The sequence below is a fragment of the Pelophylax lessonae genome (genome assembly GCF_965119305.1).
Source record: "Pelophylax lessonae genome assembly, chromosome: 1".
Lineage (NCBI taxonomy): Eukaryota > Metazoa > Chordata > Amphibia > Anura > Ranidae > Pelophylax > Pelophylax lessonae.
In genome coordinates, this window is record NC_138768.1 from 413,179,356 (window position 1) to 413,206,602 (window position 27,247).

Genomic DNA, 27,247 nt, shown 5'->3' on the forward strand with positions numbered 1-27,247 from the left:
CATGTTACAAATCCACCGGCCCCCGATTTTACAGGCGGCAAGATCTCCTCCCCCCTCTCTCTGCCAGAATCTTCAGAGAACGCGCCCATGCACAATTTTTTACCTGCAAAAAGATGTGCATTTATTTTTTTTAAACAGGTAAACTTATTCTTTGACTTTCATTTCATTTCAAGTGTGCTTTGGATTCTGTAAAGCTCACTATACAATCTGATTGAACAATCTCCTTTAGATCGAACATAAACTATGTAGTTCAAGGGCCTGTCTGACTAGATACAGAGTGATTGGATAGATGGTGTGTCCTCCTATTATATAGTTTTGGTAACTCTGAAGGGGATTGTACAATCAGATTATATAGTGTATGGCCACCTTTATACACCTAAATTAAACTAGTTGCACTTTTAATGCCCCATTTGTAGTAGTCCAAACCATATTCTCAGTGTTCACCACCCTCCTGGTCACCCTGCATCCATAACAGATGCAGGGTGACTTAAACATAAGAGAGCCCCATAAGGCTGGGCATGGTGCCCCCCAAACTCTCTAAAGGAATTTGGGGTCCACAACCCCCATGCCCAAAGTGACTCCCGTCACAAATGCCATTAATTGTTACCTGCACATCAAATGCAGAAGCAAGCACACATTTTGCCATGTGAGAAAATGAGTGGTAAATGCTGCAAATTGTGCAGTAAAAAACGTGAAACACACAAAAAATGTCCCATGAGCCACATGTAGTGCACCCCACTGAAATTAACGGACTGCCCCTATAAGTGCCATGGGAAAAATTAGCCAAAAAACATGCACTCCTACTATGCTAGAATGAATGGGGCCTGAAAGTGAAATTGGTTTACACAAGAACGATGAAGCTCCATACCCATCTGTGTGTTTCCAAATGCATGGCAAACTGCACTGAAAAGGAGTACTTTTCAGTACGTTGCGTTGCGTTTCAGAAAGGCACTACACCAAAAATCACGGTAAAAAAAAAAAAAACGCACCAAGCTCCACTCGAAAAAGAGAAAAAAAGTTTTGGAGCTTATTTGAGGCGATTGTTGGTGGTGGGGGAGCCCATTCAAATGGATGATCCAAAAAAAGAAACCGAAACAAGCTATTCAGCGCTCAGTGCCAATTTTCACATTAATAATTATGCTACCAAAACGAGTGTGTGCTGTAAATTGCCTCCAGCATTGCTCCTGTTTCTTCTTGCTGGAGGCTGCCATTTTGCTGAAGCCCAGAGACCCAGCAGTAAGAGCTGGTTCACACTACCACTACCAGAAAGTCGCCCCGTGACTTGAAGAGACTTGTTTAGAGACTTGGAAGAGACTTGGAAGAGACTTGGAAGAGACTTGTGCACTACTTTGAAGAGACAGGCGACTTTGTCTGTGGGGAATGCCTGGCTAATCTCTTTCTTCTTCCTGGAAAGTCTGATAACAAGTCGTGTCAATTAAGAGAAGGAGGCGACTCCCATTGAAGTATATGGGACAGTCGGATCACAGGTCGCCTCAAAGTAGTACAGGACCCTTTTCTGAAGTCGGAGCAACTTCAGTAGTGCCAATTAAGACGGCACTGATTGATTAACATTGCTTTTGTTATGTCAAGCTACCTGGGGCAACACAAGTTGCCTCACAAGTCGCGCTAGTGTGAATGGGCTCTAAACCATTACACCCATTGATTATTTGCTTTTAAAAATAAAAAGCTACATTCCTGGAATGTTGTGTTTGCTATCACATTTGCATGTGTCCTCAATCATACTGTCAACCCATTCAATGGCTGGTGTCATAACTGATCACACGTGCAGCACTATGGCAGTTGAAGATTAAACCCGACAGTGCCAAAAAATGCCTAAAATAGAGAGCAACTGAGCATGTGCAGAGCAGGGCGAGACAGTGTATTACTGGATTTTAAACATAATAGACACTTATTTTTAAGGTTTTACATAGCTATACCTGCAAAAGTGTGCAGCCTGAAGTAATCTAGCAGGACTTTATTTTCTGACTAAAGTTCCACTTTAAGGTAGAAAGAAAATTTAAAAAAATGATGTCTGTGTATTTATTGAGAACAGTGATCACGGATTGATTGCATTTCATATTAAAAATGTGCACCTGGAAATGGGTGGTAGGTAGGAGGGTAGATGCAGGGTGTGTGCTAATGAGGTCAGCTGTCTATTCCTTCCTGTGTCATGACCTATAGTCTTGTCCAGGAAGTAAGGCAGAAGTAATGAAGAAGTTTTTTTTTTTTTTAAATCTATGAGGACAGTGAGGTGAATGTGTAGAATTGAAAGCTTTGTTATTTCCGTATTTCTGCTAAATTACAATAATGCTATATTGGTATAAAAGGGACCTGAAATTTATAAAAAAAAATAGCCTTCAAAGCAGAATTAAAACATCCTGTCCTTTACAGCCAAGGAAGTGGCTTCTGTTTGATCTGCAACTGCCATGGTGCTGCACATGTGATCAGTTATGACACCAGACATTTGATGGTTTGGCAGTTTGGTTGAGGACACAAGCAAATGTGAGTTAGCAATCATGGCATTCCAGGAATGTAACTATTTATTTGAAACTGTTAAATTGACTGGTTTAGTTCCGCTTTATGATTTCCCGCTGCTCAGGGTCTCTGGGCTTAAGCAAAATGGCAGCCTCCAGCAAAAGAAACAGGAGCAATGCTGGAGGCAATTTATAGCACATACTCATTTTGGTAGCATAAATATTAATGTGGAATATATGTTTCTTGCTAAAGAACCTTTTTTTTATAATTTGTTGCATTTTTCTTCCTCCAAACATGGAACATGGGGAGTCTCCCTCCTCAAGAAGGAACATGTACAGTCATGCCAATAAACATCTAACTGATTCAGAGAAGGATTCTTGGTGCTGTGGTTAGATGAGACCAAAATTGAGCTATTTGGCATTAACTCGACTCGCCATGTTTGGAGAAAGAAAAATGCTGACTGTGACTCTAAAAACACCATCCCTACAGTCAAGCACAGAGGTGGAAACATGATGGTTTGGGGCTGTTCCTCTGCTAAAAGGTACAGACCGACTTTGCCGCATTGAGGGGCCTATAGACAGGGCCATGTATTGTAAAATTTTGAAAACCTTCTTCCCTTAACCAGAACACTGAAGATGGGTCATTAATGGGTCTTACAGCATGACAATGACCCAAAACATACCGCCAAGGCAACAGAGGAGTGACTCAAGAAGAAGCACATTAAGGTCATGGAGTGGCCTAGCCAGTCTCCAGACCTTAATCCTATAGAAAATTTATGGAGGGAGCTGAAACTTCAAGCTGTCAAGTGACAGCCAAGAAACCTTTAGGATTTAGAGAAGATTTGAAAAGAAGAGTGGACCAAAATCCCTCCTGAGATGTGTTCCATAGCTGGTCACCAACTACAAGAAATGTCTTACCTCTGTGCTTGCCAACAAGGGTTTCTCCACTGAGTACAAAGTTATGTTTTGCTTGGGGATCAAATACTTATTTTACTCACTGAACTGCAACTTAATTTAAAGCATTTGTTTTATGTGTTTTTTCTGGATTGTTGGTTGATATTCTACCTCTATCTCTATCGTTTAAAATATACCTATGACAAAAATATAGACCCTTAATTTCTTTGTAATTGGGCAAACTTGCAAAATCTGAAGGGGATCAAATAATTATTTTCACACCGTATACAGCAACAAGACCCATATGTGCACTTGGATGGAAGTAGGCACAGAACATGACCGTAATTTTTGGAAGCCCAAACAAAAAATGACAGCCCCCTAAAAGCAACAAAAATACAAAATTGCAGAATGGGCTTCATATACTCCATGCAGGAATACATAGAAGGAAGCTAAACTAAAACATATATATATATATATATATATATATATATATATATATATATATATATATATATATATATATATATATTTAATAAAAAATAAATTGATTAATGCTGCTGCCCTTATCAAAACTATTATTTAAAAATTATTAAATTATTATTAAATTATTTAAAAACAACATATCTACATGTAAATTGAAAGCCCCCAATGCCACTTTACAATGTTGATGAATAGAGGTTACATAACACTGAGTAAGTAACCTTCAATCTATGCAATCCTGAATTCTGATAAACAGTTCATAACCCATATGTGTAAACACTTCTCCGTAAAATGCTCAAATGTCAAGAATGCGGCAGTATAAAATATCATCTTGTCATCCAAAAGGGATGAGTTTTTTTTATATATACACACATATATCTTCAATTGTATTTAACAAAAAAAAAAACTCAGCATTTTTGAACAGACTGCTTCAACATCTGCGCTTCACCAGGGTATCCCCTGAGGAATTTTAAATGATGCCTTCCTGTGCTGAATAAAGTGCTAACTTGCACCTTGAATTTCAAACTGTGTCCTGAGCAGCCATCCAGTTGGTACAACACCAGCTGAAATCCCAGTGGCCACTGTTCACTCAGGCTTGACTGCAATTATCATGTCAATATTTTGTGCTCCGATATGCAGATATGCACACGTGCGGGCTGCATAATGCTTCACTTCTCCATGGAATGTTGACTTGTGTTTGATGCTAGGGGAATGTTTAATGAAATGAGATATTAACATTTCATTGGATATAGACAATTGCTGCTGTACCACTTAAAATGCAGGCTACAGTGTCTTCTTTTGTTCTATTTTTTTTAAAAATTTCTTTTGTTACGGTTTTGCTTCATTGCAATAAGCTACAAAGACTAACAAAAATGATAAAAGATAAACAAAGATAAAATAGCAGCTTCGGAGCAGTTCATTACTTTTTCCTTTTTAGGAATGATCATTTGATTTTTGAATGGTTAGTGGGGTCAAATCTGCATTTGTTTTTTGACTGCAGTGACAAGGAAATTTGAAGGATCAGGCTGGTAAACTTTTCTCAAAAAAATACATGTCTAACAGTGAGTGTGGTTTTCATTGAGGAAATGAAATTCATTCCAAAATAAAATATTAAAACCAAACTTTGAAGTAGAACATTCACCAAGTCATTGAATGTACTAATTAGGGATGAGTTTAGGTGTGTTTGTATACAAGTCTGAACCCACCCAAGTAATTCCACCGGAAAGCTGCCAAAGCGCATCACAGGTGCAGAGGCATTCCAACCACACAGCTATTCGTATATAAGGGGCATGTATACATGTGGCTGCGGAGGAGGGAGAGCCTCCACTCCCCACAACTGGATGTCCACTTTAACAGCTTTCCAGTTGGATAGCTCGGGCAGGTTCGGACTCTCATCCAAAAAGACCTGAGCTCATTCTATGTACTGATGAGAATTTTTGTACGAATGTTTGCACAAGCGTTCTTTCAAAAATCTACTCCTATATGGCCAGCTTAAGTCACTATTAATCAGTGTTAGCAGGAAAAGTCTTAAGGGAGTCAAGAGTGAACTTATATAAAAGAAACAGAAGGGTTGCCCGACTCTTAGGGTCCTTTCACATGAATGATCCGATCAGATCCGCCTGTCAGTTTTTTAGGCGGACATGATCGGATGCTCCATGCATCCCTATGGGGCAGCGGATGCCAGCGGAGACATTACTGCTGACACCCGCTGCTATCCACTTCCGATCCTATCTGTGAAATCCGGACGGATGGAGCAGTCATCCGCCTGCTCAGCGGGGATCGGCGGATCGTTCCCCCGCTGAGCAGAACAGCTCCGTCAGTGGATGCGGGCCGTGTGAAAGGACCCTTAGTCAAATGAAGGTAAAATTTGTCAGCTTGTCTGCACATTCTAAAAGACACTTTTACAAAACCAGGAAACGTTTTAGCTTATATGGAACTGGAAAAAAAAATAAAATAAGATGTTGTCCAGCCCTAAGTAAATCTGTCAATTTATAAGTGTTTCAAGTACTATATGTTTATCCTTACATACTTTTCTGAGCAAAAATGAAAACCACTAAATACAGGCCACAACTTTTGCCAAGACTATAAACTAGGCCATGCATGTATGTCTTACCTCTGCCAGTCAACACACATATGTTAAGAGTCCCTGCAATTCAGCAAGTTCTCATAATGAACCATTGAGTTGCAGAGGTCTGCCATAGTTCTAAAGTGGGCAGATGCCTTATTCTGAGTCAAGGCACCTTAGGAATAGTCAGACTGGAAACATTTTTGACTTAATGGGCTAAGCTACATGGGCAATTTTTATTCTTTGCAGCTCCATTATGTTGAGAGAAGCAATTAACCACTTAACACTGTAATATCGTCCATGACTTGACTGAAGGTCCTTCCCTTTCCACCACAAAAGTGGGGAAAATAGAACTCACTAGTAGATAGATTTCCAACAAGTTGGAATATCTTTGTGTGAAAGCAAGGGCTACGGAGGATATGGAATGCTCCTTCTCACCTTCTATGTCCCAGTAATCAACAAATCATCAAAAATTGGGTGCCTAAATCAGGGTCATTGCTTTACCTATTGGGATATATGGCCACCCCACTCCAGCTGCTGTTAAAAGTACATCTTTACTCAAGCTATCATCAAACAAGACCAGTTTTAACTGGGGGACAGTCCTAATTTCAAAAGTCATGGCACATACTGTATACTTTTTACAAAAAATGTACACTCCGCTATTCCATACAATATCAAATGTATGTAAATATGGAAAACCACAAAGTTTTACTTTATAGGAATAACCCAATAACTAGAACAACAAAAATTTAGGAACATGTAAATGACTATTCACAGATGCACAGAGCACACTGTCACATCTTGCTCAAATTAGGATATGAGATGAATGGGGCTGAGCTGAGTACTACCCTGAACACATCCTGCACAGAAGATTAGTCCAGGTGGATTTAAGCAAGCTCTTTCTGTTACCTACTTCTGTGATAGAATCACACAGCAAAGAAAACAAGTGACCCTGTTTGCATATTACAAAGATCAATAGTCTTTCAAGTAGTTGGAAAGTACATTATAGATTGTTACAATGGCTTGGTAGAAATATCTGGAGGTTTTCCCATGTCCCCACGGCTTTTGCTCATTTGCACAGCAAAGACAAATCTTATTTTTCTATTTATTTCTGAATATTCAATATAACTACACAGAGGAATACAATGCACCGGTATGTGTGCTCACCTTTCTCTAAACACTGAATTTAGGCAACCCAGAAACAATAAACACATTTCATCAACTAATATTTCAGTTTTTACAGCTGATTGACAGTCTTGTTTGTACTTGAAGAAATGGTATACATAAATCTGCGTGCTATTTAAAGAACACTACTAAGAATGCATCAATGATACAGGGGAATGAGTGTAATGTATACATCCCATTAATCTCATGTCCCTACTTACACATTCATTTAAAGTCCTAATCCAAGTTACTTTGGGATTGCTTCCATTTTTACCTCTCTTTCCTCTATGTGTCTGCCCTAGAGTCTTGTGTGCAAAAACCTCAGCAACCAAGAAGTTAAACCCACACTATTAAACAGTGCTTTTAGCAGGAAAATGAAGTGGCAGATCAAACAGTGATACATAGGTGAGTATAAATTAAACTCACCTTCGTTGCACTTTTAGGCCCCTTCCAAATGGAAATTTCACATGGCAAAAGTAGACAGTTGAGATACGTTTTTAACACATCTCAACTGCTTATCAAAACCTGGAACATTGCCACAGCCGCAAGGCCTTGCATCATAACAAAAAAAAAATTGGCCATGCAGAGTTCAGCAGGCGAATTTGCATTTTAACACACCCAATAGAAGTAAATGGGGCTGCACTGCAACTACGTCTAATGAGATTGCAGTTGCAGCAAGTGGCATATCTCCACTTGATTGCCAGGTGACCATGGGCCAGCACTGATGACAAAGTGATCCACTAGAGAGTCAGCAGCATTGCTCATGTGAAGAGAGCCTTAAGCCAGCCATATACATGGAACGAAATTCAGCCGGTTCATCAAGGACCAGACAAACTTCGATCCATGTACAGTAAAAAAATAAAAAATGCAAATGCATAAAAATACAAAAGTAACATTCAGAGTAGAGAAAAAAAAGCAAATCATAAAAAATGCTATGGTTGCAACAATTATGGAGTTCTAAATATTAGTCCCGGTTCACACTGAGGCGACCTGGTCGCCTCACAGGTCGCCTCCCATAGGGAAGCTGCGGACCTGTTCTAATAGGAGCGACACAAGTCGCTCCGACTTAGAAAAAGGGTCTGGAGCTTCTTTGGGGCGACCAGGAGGCGACCGCCATAGACTTCAATGTTATGAAGTCCGTGGCGGCCGCCCCGAGGTCGCGGCGCGCTGCTCGCACCGCGACCTCGGAGGTCGCGGTGCGAAGTAGCGTCGCCCCTATGTGAACGGGGCCTAATAAGCAGACACATCAGTACAATATCAAGAGTTAAAGCAAAACTTCACCCTAAAAAAAGGTAAGTTTTGCTTTATGTCCCCTTTCCCCCTCCTCTAATATTTCTGGACATTTTTCAGGGGGGGATGGGGTAGGTAGCTAGTTTTGGTATGTACCGGATTCCACTTAGGCAATTCTACCAGATGTTGGCCTCTCCGCCCGCAACCTCTTGAGACACGTCACAGGTCCCAGAAGCTGTGGACCAATCACACATTGCAGCGCGGTTTGCCTAGTGGGAAGCCAGCTGTGACGACACAGGGAATCACACACTAAACAGGCTGGCGCCAGGGACCCAAAGACCGGCGAAGAACCAGCCTAGGTGAGGACGGTGCTGGACCCCTGGACAGGTTAGTGTCATTTTATTAAAAGTAGGCAGCTACAGTATTTGTAGCTGACTTTTTAAGAGATTAAGGGCCCTTTCACACGGGTGTTCCGCATGTCCACAAATCATCCTATTTTTTTGCGGATGATATACGGACATAATGAATGTCAATGGCATTGCGGATGTCAGCGGATGACCATCCGTTGACATCCGATTTTCGTCCTTTCAGCTCTGTTCCGTTTTTTGGAACGGAACAGAACCCTATTTTTGTTCCGTTTAAAAAACAGAACGGATGCAAAATCGGATGTCAGCAGTGTCATCCGCTGACATCCGCAATGCCCATAGACATACATTATGTCCGTATATCATCCGCAAGCGGATGGGATGATATGCGGACATACGGAGCGGATGACACAAGTGTCATCCGCTCCGTGAAAAAAAAAAGTGCCGGAGCGGATCGCAATGCGGTCCGCTCCGTGTGAAAGAGCCCTTAAGATCCTCTTTAGTTTTCAATAAGTTTTTATTAAGAAGCAATAAAGAACAAGCAGACAAGGAATACAGTATCAATACAATATTTGACACAGCATTAAAGAGACAGTTAAACTACCTCGCTGCATGAACAACAAAACCAAAAAAACAACAGAAAGAACAATTTGTGTCTGTTAAACCGTGCAGGGCACGTACTATAGAACCTTATCTGCGACCAATCATGTAAAGCCGGAAGCATAAAATGGGGAGTCCTCATCCCGCTATGGTAGCATGATACAAGATCCTCTTTAAAATATTGATCAGAATAGTATCTCAATTTTAAACAGATCTTTGAAACTGTCAAAGTTTTTTTACAGGATCAAAAAGATTTTTCTTTCTTCTGAGCCACAGCAATTTGATTTCATCTGTGACAGATGGTTCAAGTGTTTAGTGGTCATTCTTTCCTTGTTCTGAATTTAGGTGTGAGGTGTTAATAAAAAAGGCTTCTATAACTTACATATGAACTAGGAAAGAAATGGGACCACAGATATTGCTGAATGTATAAATTTTTTTTTAATTGTATGGCCTTACCTCTCTACCACTAGGGAAATTGCTTGGGTTAAGTCTGGAGTAGCCACTTGAAGGCGCTTCCATAATGACCATACAAATTCTTTGTCAGCCTAAAGAAAGAAAAGTAAGAGTTTAACACACAAAAAGAAAAAAAAACGTATACATTATTATATATATAGCAAGATTTAGAAAGGAAGGTTGACAGTGTTTTCTATAGACATTTTCAGTTGGATGGATGAAAGAGTAGCTACAGTAGGTACACCAAAAAGATAACAAAAAGTAAATATAAAGCGCAGGGAAAAAATTAATGAATTAAATTTCAAACTTTCAACGCTGATATTATGTCTCCCAATACCTTCTTGAGAGTCTGTGTATCCTCTCCATCTATAATAAGCACATTATAGAATAATCTTATCTTACCAATTAGGAAAACAGAAAAATAAAAGTAAGAGTAAAATTTAATCACTTACACCGCCTACCTGCCCAGGCCCATTTTTAGCTTTTAGTGTCGTCGCACTTTAAATGTGAATGAACAATTGCGTGGTCATTAAAACACTGTAGCCAAGCAACATTTTTAGCATTTTTTTCCACACAAATAGAGCTTTCTTTTGGTAGTATTTATTTACCACTGGTTTTTTTTTTTTCTTTTTTGCTAAAGAAACAAAATAAAAATCAAAAATTTTGAAAAAAAAAATAAAATTTTCATAGTTTTTTATACAATTTTGCAAACAGGTAATCATTTTTCTCCTTCACTTGTGTGCACCGATGAGGCAGTACAGGTGGGTGACGCTGCACTGATAGGTGGCACTGAAAAGGCACAGATGAAGCACTAATAAGTGGCACTGATGGGCAATGTTGGGGCGGGTTTCTCTGTAACAGAAGCCGGTTACCGCCTTTCTTCTTTTCTCTTCACGCCATCAGCTGACAGCTGATCACATGGTAAAGGGCCACTGTGATTGTGAAATGATTTTGCACAAAGCAGCCTGGATCCTCCTCTTCTTGGGTCCCCTGCTGGCGCTCGTGGTTCCTCCCCCCTGCTGTGTGCCCCCATAGCAAGCAGCTCAACCACACACATTGAGGCTCGGCCCCACCCATAACCCTTCTCACTGGCTGTGATTGACAGCAGCAGGAGCCAATGCTGCTCTTGTGCACAATGCTGGAGCATCCTCGGACTCAGGTAAGTATAGGAGGGGCTGAGAGGGAGCTGAACAGAGGAGGCTTTTTACACAATACATACAATGTATTAGGGTAAAATCCCCTTCTGCCTTTAGAACCACTTCTAGCTTGCCAAAGTATTTGATAAACCCAAGTCCAGCAAGCACTGGCACAGCCGTTTGTGCTCTACACGTGACAAAAAAAGCAGCTGGGAGCCAGGGATACCATAACAGGAAGTGCCTAAACAAGGACCTTCATGCCAGCATTACCAAGTAGGTGATGCCTGTATGTGATACTTAACCTCTGGGACTGAAAGAACTGAAATACCGTAAATGAAAGGTGCCAGCTAGGAACAGTCAGGCTAGAGAGGAAAGAACTAGCTGATGTTGAATGTCCTCAAAACAGGAATCGAGGCAGGTACTATCTGTTTTTTTTTTTTTTTGCAGTATCAAATGCAGTGTGAGAAGCTCACATCATGCAGTGAGATCAGAGTATGAAATTTAAATACAGGAGAGGACCCTCTACAACTGGGTAAGACTGAAGATAAGGCTGTAATTTAGCTGTAAATGACATTAAAGCCAGGCCAATGACATTAAGTCCTGGTTCGCACCTTTGCAGTTTTCTATTGATCAGTTTCTGCAGTGTTATTTGCGGAGCTTTTTTTTTTTGCACACGCGGTTTTTGAGGCAATCTTTTGTTGGGCAGATTAAAAAATGCAAAATGTGGCGAAAACATAGTAAACAAATTTACTATATGCCTCTCTGCAGTTTCTCCATTGACGTCTATTGAACAAAAAACATACTGCATTTAAAAAAGTCCTTGGCCCTTTGCAAAAACGCAGAAGCTGAAAAAAAGCATTGATGTGAACGTGTCCAATAGGAAACGATGTTAAATGGACTGTAGTGCGCTTCTGCAAAAAGCTCACAAAAAAAAAAAAAAAACGCATAGGTTTGAACCAGGCCTTACATGTTAAAAGTTTATATATTCGTGAATGAGTGAACATCTACCTTAAACCCTTGACGCCAGCCTGACACAAATATGTAGTCCCACTAGACTGGGCTTTTTTTCCGTGGGGCTGCATATTTGCATATCTTCCTTTGTGCTGGGAGCATGCCGCATGATGTGCTCAAAGCATAGAGACCAGGGTCTCAGCAAGAGCAGGCCCCATAACACCGAATTCCGTGTCACATAATCAATGAATTATCAGTGAATATTCACTGTGAAGCCCTCCCCTATGTTTTCTCCGTGAATGGAGGAGAGAGGTACATCGTAGCGCTCTCTTTCCTTGCAGAGAGGGAGAGCAAGACACAGAAAAAAAAAAAAAATGTGTAAAAAAATAAATAAAATACATAAAAAAAAAAAAAAAAAGTTTAATCTAGGTTAGTGTCAGGGTTAGTGATTGGGTCAAGGTCAGGGTCAGTATTCCATTGCTCAGTGCTAGGAGGACTGCAATCTGTATTTTCTCTGACAACGCTCCACAAAGGTCAAGAAGCATGTTATTCGGTACAAGCATAGTAACTTTACAGTGCCAGCAGGAGATCGAGTATAATTGGGTGTGAAAGGAGTGGATCCAGCTAATCCCCGCAGGGGAATCTCCGGTGAGACGGATCATATCGGGTGGAACCATACAGGTCTGGAAGACATATACATACATACAATATTATATATATATATATATATATATATATATATATATATATATATATATATATATATATATATATATATATCTTTTGATTGTTTGGTCATATTTTAGGATGAGCGGCCAATTCATTCATTCAATGGTGGCTGGTGGTGGTTATTTGCTCAGCAGTAAAGGATCACTTTGGCACTGTTCTAAGCAGAGAGAGGAGAGGTTTCTGTCAATTGAGTATCTGCATGTACTGCTGGATTACCACAAAATCCTTTCTTTTTGGAAATGTCCTTGATTTTTGCATATTTCTGAAATGATACACTGGATGTAGACCATTTATGATTTTATAAAAAATAGGGGTGACCAGCGCTATGAAGTTTCAATAAATATATAAAATTGTGTAAAATTAGGTGTAAGCTGCCACCAACCGACCCCTGGAGTACAAGGGTAAAGCGTGAATAAAATGTGTGTGGAGGCTGGTACAGGCGCTACCTATAAATTATGACTCAAGATCAAGAGTCATCACAGAGTAATATAAGTGCAGAGTGCCAGTGAATACCAATAAAATGGGGTATATATATTACAGTACCCCCCAACTTGTGCTCAGTATATGTGGGTGCGATACTGTGAGCCAACAGAAAGTGCAATAAATAATAATAAAAGTGCTCAAATATGAAAATAATTTATTGAAATAATTAAAGTGCAAAGTGACAGTAATTGTGGAAAGTGCACATTAACACAAAAGGCACTCCCTAAAGAGGTGTATATAATTCCTCAGAGATAGTGTATGTAAAAGTAAACCACTTTTAAATGATAAACAAGTGAACTTCTTGTAACAAAACCTCAGAAAGGGTGTCCAAAATACCATCAAGGAATTTAGTCCTCAATTTCTAAGCAAAAGTGAAATGTGAAATAAAAGAAAAGACGTGTATGCATCCGTGCTCGCCACTAGATGTCACACTAGCAATATGACCTGTATATAGGAAGACAGGCTGATACAACACCGGGGTTTCCTCCACCTCTGATGGGCAAAGATGTAACGATCCTGGTGATCTACATGCTCCAACAGAGATATAACCCCATGGTTGAAAAATTTCCAAGGCAATAATACAGAAAAAATGTGCAGACTCACTCGTTGGGCTGATCTGGATCAGTGCAATATGCACCGGGAAGCTTCCGCGCTCCACGACTCTAACTCCGTAACCGGAAGTGACGTATGACGTATAGACGCCACCCTACGCGTTTCGTCATAGGACGTCTACTGGAGCGGCGTTAACTAGGCGTACTCCCGTCTGTTTTGTAGCCGCCCGTGTCCTAGCAACCAAAGGGCTTCACCCAGCGCCATCTTGGTGCTCCTTTAGAACCGGGAAGGGGCCATATTACTCCTCTCAAAGCTGCCACAGTTCTTAAAAGGACACAGAAAAGATCGGCTACAAATCATCATTTCCGATCAGGCTACACCAACGAGCAATGAGAAAAATGAATGAAAAATTATATATAAAAAATAAAAATAAAAAACATTCTTTATTAATTACAAAAAGGACAAAAATGTAAATAAAATTGGCTTAAATAACATATATAATGGGACCATTAGACACTCCGGTGGCACGGAAAAAAATAATATGTTGTGACATACCCAAAAAGGGGGGATAAACACACCATTATTTAAATAATGTTTATAAATTAAAAACATTTTATTTTATTCATTTATGATTTTGTATGGGAGTTAAATACTTCTTTTAATTTATTTCACCAAATAGGTGTGTGTGTGTATATATTATATATATATATATTTTTTTTTTTATTATTTATTTATATATTATACGCACACACATTTAGGCGCACCATTTATATACAATTTATACTTTTAGTGTTTGAGTTCACTAATTAAAGGTTGCGGCTTTTCTTTGCTATATCAAGTAGAGTTTTTTTTAGTTAGTCAGTTTTTTCACAAGATTTCTACTTCTGAATGGACTTCATTCAAATGCCACAAAACTATCTGGGGTTCATACACGATTCAAGAAAACCATACCTCATACATTACTAATTTGATGAAGTGTAATGCAAATGAAGGGGAAAAAAAAATACACATTGTTTAATTAAAGCCTTCAGGAATTAATTGTTTTTACTCAAACATGTTTCCAGACCATCATTACGTGACAAGGCACTTTACTTCATGTATGTGCTCCCACTATGAATGAAGCAATTCCACAGTTATCTTAATCAAAAGTTGGTTAAATGCTTTTTTTTTACAAGTCAAAACACTAAGCTGGCTGTGAATGGGCATCCTTAGTATCTCTGGCATTGAAGTATTTATTTCACTTAATTATTAAACAGCTTTTTAAACAACCTGGCACAATTAATAGAGACGCTAAAATTGCTCCCTGAATGGTTACGGGAGCCAAACAACATCTTTTGAAAGAAAGCTACACATCTTGCCTAAAATTGGCACAGGAAGCAGGATTTCCAGCTGTCCAGGCCTGCAAGGAATCAATCTGCAGCATACCTAAGGATTGTCTAGCATACTTGCTTCACGCCTGCTGATCAGAACACAGGTCTGTGCACCAGAAGTTTACGATCATCATAGCGGAAGAGAAAACATTAGCCTTGCCCGCTGTGCTGGCAAGTGGATATACATAACATATAAATCATTTAACATATAGTATTTCATTTGCACTATGTAGTACACTCATGAACATACATACTGGCACATATATAGACTAACAATTATGCTTTATGGGGAAATATATACCTTTTTGAACCTATTTAAAGCATTTTTGTTCTGTGGAAATCATAAAAACACTACACCCACTATTTGTTGGTGTAAACCCATTTACAGTATATTGTTGGGACTGAACTTTAAAACTGTTTGCTGTCTTCTTTAGCAAAGCCACTTTTATCCAGTATATTAGACAACCCTGCTACAAAATGTCCATATATATTTCATTTATTTATATGAAACACATGGGGCTATTTTTAATTCTTTTCACCCAAGATTCACAGATTTTTCTGATGGGATCCATTGGGAAAAATGGTGAATCACACATAGGAGCCATGCAAAATGTGTGTGAATACATTGATCTTATATATTACAGGTATTTATATAGCTCTGTCAATTTTTGCAGTGCTTTATATATACAATATCTCACAAAAGTGAGTACACCCCTCACATTTTTTGTAAATATTTTATTATATCTTTTCATGTGACAACACTTAAGAAATGACACTTTGCTACAATATAAAGTAGTGAGTGTACAGCTTGTATAACAGTGTAAGCTTGCTGTCCCCTCAAAATAACTGACACAGCCATTAATGTCTAAACCGCCGGCAACAAAAGTGAGTACACCCCTAAGTGGAAATGTTCAAATTGGGCACAATTAGCCATTTTTCCTCCCCGGTGTCATGTGACTTGTTAGTGTTACAAGGTCTCAGGTGTGAATGGGGAACAGGTGTGTTAAATTTGGTGTTATCAGTCTTACCCTCTCATACTGGTCACTGGAAGTTTAACATGGCACCTCATGGCAAAGAACTCTGAGGATGTGAAAAAAATAATTGTTGCTCTACATAAAAATGGCATAGGGTATAAGAGGATTGCCAAGACCCTGAAACTGAGCTGCAGCATGGTGGCCAAGACCATACAGCAGTTTTAACAGGACAGGTTCCACTCAGAACAGGCCTCACCATGGTCGACCAAAGAAATTGAATGCACGTGTTTGGCATTATATCCAGAGGTTGTCTGTGGGAAATAGATGTATGAGTGCTGCAGAGGATAAAGGGGTGGGGGTGGGGGATCAGCCTGTCAGTGCTCAGACCATATGCCGCACATTGCATCAAATTGGTCTACATGGCAGAAGGAAGCCTCTTCCAAAGATGATGCAAAAGAAAGCTCGCAAACAGTTTGCTGAAGACAAGCAGACTAAGGACATGGATTACTGGAACCATGTCCTGTGGTCCAATGAGACCAAGATAAACCTACTTGGTTCAGATGGTGTCAAGCATGTGCAACCAGGTGAGGAGTACAAAGACAAGTGTGTCCTGCCTACAGTCAAGCATGGTGGTGGAAGTGTCATGGTCTGGGGCGGCATGACTGCTGCTGACACTGGGGAGCTACAGTTAATTAACTGCAAATAGAAGTATTTTTATACATTAGGCTACATTCAAATTTTCACAGGTTCATAAAAAAAAAAAAAAGGAAGAAGGGGAATATACACTTATTTTCAAAACAATACTATGCACATTTAATATACCTATACCAACTAATCAAAATAAAGTTTATTGCACTCAGAATAATAACAGATGGTCAGCATAATGCTACTTACTTGTGAATGCTTTGTTCGACAAACTTGAGTATTTTATTCCTGTGAAAATGGTTTCATAGACTAACCCCCCCCCCCCCCTTATATAATGTAGCTGTAAATCTACATGCTATAAATTTTAAAAGAAAACATTTTTTGTATACCTACTATATGAAGACAATTGTATACTTACCATGTAAGGGAAGAAATGGAAAAGAGAGATGCTAATAAAGTTTTTTTTCTTTTTTACATTTGCAATTTACCAATATGCTGTACACTATGGCAAATTATTTCACCAGTCTTTTCCTTGAATGAATTTATTTGCAAAAGAATATGCTTTATCGTGGTTTAGAAATAAACACGCTTTGTAGATAAAACTCACTCTATTACACAAACTGGAGCAATGTGAATATGTCACTCACTACCAGCGGATCCAGCAGTTCATCTACCAGCCGCATCATCATATTGAATTATAATAAATGAGAGAACATTTCCCTTTCATCATTTCCATTTAAAGAATTTCCCTTTGTGTTGTCCCCATTAATAATGGATGCAGCTACAGAAGGAGTTTCTGTGGAATGGAAACTGACAAAAGAGGGACGCTTAGACACGCAGCCGTACCACTGAGACTGGATTGTTATTCAGGCACTGGCAGTTTAAAGAAAGTTTGGAAGATTGAGATCACAGACGTCTTCTTGCACATTCTGATTATGGAAGAATGAGAAACGTTCTTTGTAATGACTTACGGCAGCTACCTGTTTACTCAATAGTTCACGCTAAGAAAGCAGGGATACGTAAAATAAAAATAGGTCCTTGCCAACAGAAAAGCCATTATTCCTTTGAGCTGGGAACTACCAAGGTTTAAAAAAGGTACTACTGTAGGCACTACAAAAGTACATTTAACAGTCCATAATGTCAAGAAAAACATAATTATTGCTTCTTTTCTATAAATAGCACATAACGATTAACCTTTTCACAACTAGAAATCAAGGTTTTGCCAGGTATACTGTAATATGTAGAATTTGAGTAGACAGATTTTATGTAGATCTTGGGTTATATGCAGTGATGCTTTCTTTTAATAAAATTAATAAATGGCAGCTCAATACCAATTAAAAAAAAATATATAAAAATATTAATGTGTATTTTTTTTTAATATAAACTCAATTGGCTATTACACAGTGGCTAAGTGGTTATTACTTCTGCCTAGCAGCACTAGGGTCGTTGATTTGAAACACAGCCATAGCACTAACTGCCTGGAGTTTGCATGCTCTCTCTGTGTTTGTGTGGGCTGGTATACCAGTTATCTCTCACACTCCACAGACATGTTGGTAAGTTAACTGGCCCCTGTCTAAATTGACCCTAGTTTATGTACAGTATGTATTCATAGGCAGTAGGGACTTCAGATGGTTAGTTCATTGAGGGCAGGTATTGATGTAAATGTACATTATACTGTATATGTAAATGTAAATTGACAGCGCTATATTAGTTCCCATAAAAAAAAAAAAAAATTTGATTTTTGACAAAATCCATTTCTCTGATGTTCATTGACGGACACAGCTCCTGATATTCATAACCACTGGGTTATACCGCCCCCTACAAGAGTAGGACACTAGGCAGAAAATAATCAGAAAATAATTCTGGCTACACCCATGGGCAGTCCCAGGGGCTATACTCCCTCTCTTTGCTGTAGCCATTTCATTTTGTTACAAGCAGTGTCAGGAGAATTATAACTCCACGGGGGGGGGGGGGGGGGGGGGTGCTGTGTCCGTCAAGGAACATCAGAGAAATGTATTTTACAGTAAGTCAAAAATCCTATTTTCTCTTTTGTTCATTGACAGACACAGCTCCTGATATTCATAACCATTGGGACATCCCAAAGCAGTGTTAAACATGAGGGGTGGGAACAAAAGAAAAAAAATTCCCAAGGCTAAATATGCCAACCAGGCAACAGGAGCTCACCTGAAAAAAACAACAAACCCTCAAAAAGGATCAGGTCCTCTTGACGTAGTGGTGGGCTTGAACACAATATGGCCATATGGTGGGACTAAATCCCCATTTTCATTTATTGATTGCCTTTATATTTGATAGTCATTTCTTTTGCATGTGTGCGCTATTCTCTGCAAATATGCATGTTGCTGGGTTCACAGCTTCACCAGCTTTAGAAATGCATGTTCAGGGTTTTCTCCCCCAGCTCTTTGTTTGTTTGTCCTCTTAAAACAGCAGCCTGCAAAACCTTGCGACCAAAAGAAGCATCCGCAGATGCCAATACATCCACTTTATAAAACGTTGTAAAAGTGTGCACCGATGACCAGGTGGCCGCCTTGATAGCCACTAAAAAGGCCTCCTTCTGGGACAGCGTAAGCAAGGGAATCTCCTGCATATTTTCAAAGGGAGGCTTCTGTAGAGCTGGACGCACCAAATTAGGATTCCAAGGCGGCAACGGAGCATGCACTGGAGGAACCAAATGTCGGATACCCTGAAGAAAAGTATGCACCAGGGAGTATGTGGCCAAAGGTCGTTGGAAGAAAACCGCCAAAGCAGACACCTGGCTCTTGATGGTACTCAAGGCTAACTTCTGTTCAATCTCCCATTGAAGGAAGTTCAAGATCCGAGCCACCGAGAAAGAGCGAGGAAGAACCCCAAGAGACTCACACCACGCAATGTACGTCTTCCATGTACGATGGTAAATCTTCCTAGAGGTAGATTTCCTAGCTTTCAACCGCGTAGGACACACCGACTCAGGTAAAACTCTATCCTTCAGCACCTGGCGTTCATCAGCCAAGCCGTCAAAGCCAGCGACTGTAAAGCAGGATGGAAGATCAGACCTCGGGACAGCAGATCCTCCCTGAGAGGAAGCTGCCAAGGAACATCGCCGATCAGCCACACCAGATTGGCGTACCAAGCCCGCCGAGGCCAGTCCAGGCAACTAAGATGACTGAAATCCCTTCTGCCTCGATCCTGTGCAGAAGCCTTGGCAGAAGTTTGAGAGGAGGGAAGGCGTAAATCAGACGATAGGAACCCCACGGGGCCACCAGCTTGTCTGTGGCATTCGCCAGAGGATCCCTTGACCGAGCCCCAAACCTCTGCACCTTTTTGTTGAGCCAACAAAACCTTTTGTTGAGGCACCAACAGATCCATCTCGGGGTTGCCCCACTGGAGACACAGCTCATGAAACACCTCCGGATGAAGGGACCAACCTCCGTGGTCCAACATCTGCCGACCGAGTTAATCCGCCTGCCAATTTTGAACCCCGCAAATGCGTATGACAGAGGGGGCTGGAAAGAACCACTCTGTCCACCTTAGAATGCGGCTACCTCCAGAGTCGCCAAGACACTTCTTGTGCCCCCTTGGCGATGACATAAGCTACGTCCAAAGCACTATCCAATTGAATGCACACTGGAAAACCCAGAAGACAATCTGTCCAATGATCAAGACACAGTCTAATCGCTCGGAGCTCCAAGACATTGATCGGGAGTCTGGACTCTTCCAGCATACAGATCCCCTGAGCCGAATGATTGCGGAGGACGCCTCCCCAGCCGGACAAGCTGGCATCCGTGGTGACCACTGTCCAATACAAGGGGAGGAAGGAATTTCCCAGCCAAAGCACCGAAGAAGGAAGCCACCATATCAGGGACACCTATGTGCCCCGACTCAGCTGGATCTGATTGTCCAGAGAATGCAGAGTCTTGTCCCATTTGGTCAGAGTTTCCCTTTGCAGGGTCCTTGTATGGAACTGTGCAAACGTAACCACCTCAAAAAGGTAGACACCATCAGACCCAGCACCCGCATGCAAGTCCGGAGGGATGACCATTTGTTGGACAGCAGGAGGTGAATTGCAGCCTGCAATTTGTCCAGAGGAAGGAGCACTCTGGCTAAGGCCGAGTCCAGAGTCAGGCCCAGATAGTCCAGCTTTGTGGACGGAACCAGAGCAGACTTCTGAAAATTCAGAATCCAGCCAAACTCCCGCAAAGTTCGTATGGTGATCTCCAGGGAGACTTCGCTCACAGAAGGAGATCGTCCAAGTAGCCCAGTACCGTGATCCCCCATCGGCGTAGCCAAACTAACACCAGGGCTAACACTTTTGTGCAGACCTGAGGAGCAGATGTGAGACCAAAGGGTAAACGTCACAAACTGAAAATGCTCCTCTCCCACAGCAAAGCGGAGAAAACACGGTGACTGGCACATATTGCAATGTGAAGGTAGGCATCCTTGGTATCGATGGAAGCAAGGAAATCCCTGATGCAGGGATGCCACCATCATTCAAATGGACTTCATTCTTTACTTCTGTACCTACACAAAGCAGTTTAGCGCCTTGAGCTCAAGGATTGGACGCACTTTGCCTTCTTTCCAGGGGAACTGTGAACAGGTTTGAGCAAAAACCCTGGAAACTTTCCAAGGTCAGAACCCGGACAATCCCCCCTTGAAGGAACAGGTCTTGTACAGTCCCAAAGAAGCCCTGTAAGCGGTCTGGGGACAGGCGCAAGCTGGAAGGAAAAAACCTTGCCAGGGGACAAGAGCGAAACTCGATCTTGTAGCCGGACCGAATGACTTTGTGGACCCACTTGTCTTGCACCTGGGAAGTCCACGGGTCCGGAAACCAGTGAAAACGTCCCACCACCCCCTATACGGGTGAGGGCGCACCTTCATGCAAAAGGAGCCTCGTCCCCCGGTCTGGAGAAGCCCGATCATGGCTTGCCAGACTAGGATCATTTGGATCCTCCAGAAGAGGCCCTAAAAGCCTTTGAGCCCTTGTCAGTCGACCCTGATGGAGGAAAAAACTTCTTATGAGCTGAGGAGGGCCCACATCTACGACAAGGTTCCTTGACCTTAGTAGCCTGCGGAAGAAAAGTACTCTTATCCCCCTTGAGACCTTTAACGATGTCATCAAGGATAGCTCCAAACAGGTGATCTTCTTGAAAAGAAAGATCAGTCAAGGCCTTTCTAGAAGTCTGGTCCGCAGACCAGCATTTGAGCCAAAAAACACGCCGAAGGACCACTGCCAAAACAGAGGCGAGCCATCAGGGAAGCCGCATCCAAAGAGGCATCACAGATAAACTGCAGCCTCTGGACCAGTTGGTCCGCCAGCTCAGCAAAGGCGGGGGGGGGCGGTTCTCCCTCCAGATCACAGCGTAGGAGTTTAGCCCACTCAGTCAGAGTTTGCAACACTAGGGCAATTGTGAATACTGGCCTCATTGCCGAACCAGCCAGAGCGGGCCACGGCCTTCGCCTTACGGTCAGCCAGATCATTAAAGGGTGGGGACTCTTTAACCGGAATCATGGTTGCCTTGTTTAATCTGGAAACCAGAGGGTCCACCACCGGTGGCACAGTCCACTTCTTAAGAAGGGACTCCCTCATAGGAGTAATGCCTAGTAAAGCGCTCAGGGACCCCACGGGGATGCTTTGGTCATCCCCACTCTTTAGCGACAACTCTACCAAAATAGGCAGTGAAAGGAAACACCTTTGCCACTTTGGATGACTTGTAAGTGGTAAAGGGCACCTGTGCCTCCGTCGCAGCTTTAGCTGCGTCCTCCATCTTCAGGATCTCATGCACAGATACAATCAGTGCATCCACCTGCGCCATTTCATGAGCCGTTGCAGACGTGGAGGAATCATCCTCACTATCAGAGAATTCCAGGAGCGTGGTTGCAGACCCAGAAGGGTGACCCACGTCCGCGGCGGCCGAATCAGATTACGGATCTGATAAGACAGATGAGGCAGGGGAAGGCGGGGGGGGCGCTTTTTTCTAGCCCTTCACCCGCAAGCCACCTCCACCCACGACGCAAGGGACTCCAGGACCACCGTCAGTGCATGGATGGATGACAACCAGAGGGTCCTGCAGCCTCAGAGAGGGGATCAGGTGGGGAAATGTGCTCCAAAGACTCCATGAGTCACCAGGGGGACCCCACAAAGTGTAAAACACTGCTAAGGGACAACCCCCAACGTGCTGACAGCACCACCCAGTCGCTAGGCACAAAGCACCAAGCGATCCTCAGCAGAGAGGGAGAGGACCCCACTATACTCACCACCCGCAGAAACAGGCATCTGCAGCAGAACCTGCACTACATGTGCGGTGATCAGGAAGTAAAATGATCCAGGAGTCAGCACCAGGGGATGAGGAGGGGCTCCCATCGCCAAAATCGCAGCCCACAGGGTTCCACTGTCATGGCCACCAGCATTTCCAATAGCAAACCACAAGAAAATGGCCGCTGGACTACACAAACATGACCGCCGTGTATAGAAACACACAGGCTACAACAAAATGGTGGCCCCATGAGGCTTGCAGGGACCCATGGAGGGAGACCTGGCCTCAAGGACAGATCCAAGCAGGACAGAGGGCCCTGGCAGGAGCCTCCACCAGGTACAACCCCCCCCTCCGCCTAATCGATTGTCCGGTCGCCGGCGGCACACTCCCCCCAGCCCCCTATCGCCAGTTAGTGCCCAGTCCCCTTTCCAGGTAAGTGGCCAGACCACCCAAATAGCCCCAGCTTGAAGGGAGGTGGCAGGATGAGGTACTTGGCGGGGGGGGTGCCTGTGGGAAGTAGGGGAACCCGGGGGTCCAACTGTCCTAAGGAGGGGCCCACGTCCACCACAAAACCCTCCAGGGGGAAAGGGGGGACCGCTATTTACCATACCAAGAACCAGGCAGGCACCGCTCCAGACAAAACCGCTCTCCATCCAAATGGGGGGGGCTGGCTGTCAGCCAGGAGGAATGCTGCGACTTGGGCCGAGACCCGTTCGTATGTGACCTCGTGAGTCGTTTAACTCGCAGGCCAGCCCCCGCAGCTGACCTAGTGCGGAGTTGAGGTCTCCGCGCGCTCGCTGGCCAGACTGGGTGACCCCTGGATCTAGATTATCCAGCCTGTCGCCCAATCTGGCAGTTGTAGATTTCACAGGAAAAAATCCAGGTGAAAAAAAAAATTATATCTAAAAAATGTTGACAGGACCAAAAGATTTCAGCAAGGAAATGGGATCCTTTACTCCAGACTAGGCAGAGAAAAACTGAGTGGCTACAGCAGAGGGGGAGTACACCCCCCGGGACTGCCCATGGGTGTAGCCAGAATTATTTTCTGCCTAGTGTCCTACTACTGTAGGGGGCAGTATTACCCAATGATTATGAATATCAGGAGCTGTGTCCGTCAATGAACGAAAGAAAAAAAAACGTCCGTTAGACTTACCGGTGATGGGGTTTCTACAAACCTTTCAGGATGGCAAGACATGAGAGATGAAAGGCTCCACCCTACAGGAAACAATCAGTTCACAACTGTTAAAATGCCGCACCCTTCCCCTTGTCCCTCAGTTGTAAAAAAGTAGTTCTCCAACCGATTCACAAGGGATGAATAATCACTTAGGTACTTACCACCTATTGTTTACATTCTTTCCTCACCCTTTTAACAGGGCGGGAAGTAGGCCTGCCATCCTGGAAGGTTCGTAAAAACACAGTTACTGGCAAGTCTAACAGATGGTTTCTCCTCTCACCTTCCAGGACAGCAACACGAGAAGATAATAAAGTAACCACATGTCTACCTTAGGGTGGCACCACCGCCTGTTGTATCTTTTCGTCTAAAGGCTAGGTCTAGTTGAGACAGTACTTCCACTCGGTAGTGCTTCAGAAAACTGTCATTGGCATGGAGGACTGGAGGAAACCCCTTCTGAAGAGCAGGCCACAAGCTCTGGAGGGACCGTCTGCATGTATCCTGGGACGACCTTTTGAGAAGCCTAAAAAGGCGTGCAGGTAGAGTGTGGCTCTCACCGGCGTTGCTGAACCTGCCTCACAGGGGGACCATCCAACACAGAGTCTTCAGGTCAGAGACAAAAATAAATGTGTCGCTGTAGGAGAAACACAATCAATACTGAGGGATAAGGGGAAGGGTGGGGCCTTTTAACAGCTGTGAACAGCTTTTTTCACGAAACTGGAGTTTCAGTAAGCCCACACTAGACATATGCCGGTTTTCGGTAATTCGATATATCGCGGTATTGCATACCCACGGTATTGTTATTGTGGCATTTTTAAAATACCGAGTTTCTCTGCTCCTCGGTCTGACTTGTGAATTGACACATTTGGATGACTCATTCCTCACTCACTCAATAGAAAACAGCTCTGGTAATATGATCCTAGAGTGAGAGACTTAGCTCCTCCCTGTAACCAATCAGACGGCTCCCACTCAGCACACACCCACATGCTTCCTTCCTGGGCTCAGAGACACAGTGAGAGACCTACAGTGCCTTCTACAAGCAAATGTCTGCAAGTACTTTTACCATACACTTTCACTAGATAGATAGATGGAGAGATAGATATACAGATAGATGGAGAGATAGATATACAGATAGATGGAGAGACAGATATACAGATAGATGGAGAGATAGATATACAGATAGATATACAGATGGAGAGATAGATGGAGAGATAGATAGATGGAGATATAGATAGATAGAAATACATACACGGGCATAGCAGCATATATATATATATATATATATATATATATATATATATATATATATATATATATATATATATATATATATATATATATATATATATATAGATGCACAGGCATAGCAGCCCACATTACATTAGTATATAGCCATCAAGCAGTGTCTGGCCTACCTGGTGATGACTGGTCCTGGCGCTCCGACCTGATGGCCTGGTCATTAAGGGGGCAAATCCTTGCGGCCCAGAAGTGGTTAAACCTGCAGGAGGAGCGGTGTTTTTATTTGTAAATGACTTTACTATTGCTTTAGGCCTGGTTCACATGTATGTGGGTTAGCGGTTCACATGTATGTGGGTTGGTGACCCACATTTGCACAGGGATAGGGATAGCAGCCCATTGATTTGAATGGGGTGCTATGCCTGCGTTTTCAGCTGAAAAAAGCCGCATGCAGAATTTTAAAAAATGCAGTGGCCGTGAACCCCATCCTGCTTTTGCACCATGCGACTTACTTGCAGTTCCTGCACACGCAAACTGTGTTTTTAAATGCTGGGCCCATGTATTTAAAAATGCAGAAAGCTTGCCAGAGCAGGAACTGCAGGTTAGTCGCATGGTGCAGAAGTAGGATGGATTTAAAGGCCACTGCATTTTTTTAAAATGCTGCATGCACTTTTTTTCTGCGTAAAATGAGGGCATAGCAGCCCATTCAAATCAATGGGCTGCTATGCCTGTGCAAATGTGGGCCGCCAACCCGCATACATGTGAACCGCCAACCCGCATACATGTGAACTAGGCCTAAAGCATGTGAAAAGTAATTTACAAATAAAAACACCGGTCCTCCTGCAGGTTTAACCACTTCTGGGCCGCTAGGATTTAGCCCCTAATGACCAGGCCATTGGATCAGAGCGCCAGGACCAGTTATCCCCAGTTAGGCCAGACACTGCTTGATGGCTGAAATTGCTTGATGGCTGAAATTGAAGTGAGGTAGAAATTTAATAATTTAAGTTTAATAATTGAATACCGTGATAATACCGTATACCGTGACAAAACCCTAATCAATTAATCGCAGCATGGAAATCTGATATCGTCACATGCCTAGCCCACACCCATTTTCTCAACAAAACTCAATCAAGTGCTGGTCGATCTCTCAAGCTGTTTCATTAGTGGATGTATCTAAAATGGGTTGTAGAAGACAGGAGTAGTGGGGTGTGGTGAAACATCCTTTAAAGCAGTAGGAAACCACTGTTTTTGTTTTTTAAATCTTCTAAATCTTCCTTTCCGGGTTTGCAGACTCCTGATGTATGGGCACCATATTACGTTACTTCAGAGCGCATGCGCCAGTGACGTCACTAGCTGCATCAAAAGTAAATATCCCCAAAACACTGCACATTTAGGAGATATTTACTGTACTTATAGGTAAGCCTATAGTAAGGCTTACCCATAGGTAAAAGTTATGCATGGGAGTTTGCGTCCACTTTAAGTATTGCAGAAAAAGTCAAGCTTTACAAATTAGAGAACCCCATTTTTTTTTTCCAGAGAGCTCAGGGCATTTATAAGAATAAAGCACAATTTAAGCATCTTAAAACAATTGAAAGAGTTGCATTCATATGCTTTAATAGGCTTTCAGATTATTTTTGATGGCAGTCCTAAAAAAGGTGATTCAAAAATAACAGTAATTACCCATTACGCAAGGGCCCATTCACATTTACAAGTTTAAAATGTAAGCAGATTTGGTGAAAATGCTCTTTTACTTGTGTTTTTAACACTTACATGAGTTATAAAGATATTCACTCCGATTTTCTTACACATATTCCCTTACAACCAAAAGGTTGTTCAGATTTATTAACAATTCATTGCTAAGGACTTGAAAATATGTGTTGGCACAAACAAAATGCGGGTACTTAGCTAAAGTGTATGTAAATCTAAAATATAACTAACTTTTAATCCATTCATCAGTCCCAGTCAATATTAATGGCAGTCTTTTTATTGCCTGTAACTGATAGTATTGAATAAATACTGTTAATCTT

At 42.1% G+C, this 27,247-nt stretch overlaps 1 protein-coding gene across 1 annotated transcript in view; it reads right to left on the reverse strand.

The window, feature by feature from the left end:
- The window catches only part of CNTLN (centlein), a 712,784-nt gene that overhangs the window by 657,350 nt on the left and 28,187 nt on the right, over window positions 1-27,247 (reverse strand). Inside the window, exon 3 of the mRNA XM_082272784.1 lies at window positions 9,729-9,817. Within this exon, the coding sequence (XP_082128910.1) occupies window positions 9,729-9,817 (89 nt within the window). The remainder of the gene's footprint in view (window positions 1-9,728; window positions 9,818-27,247) is intronic.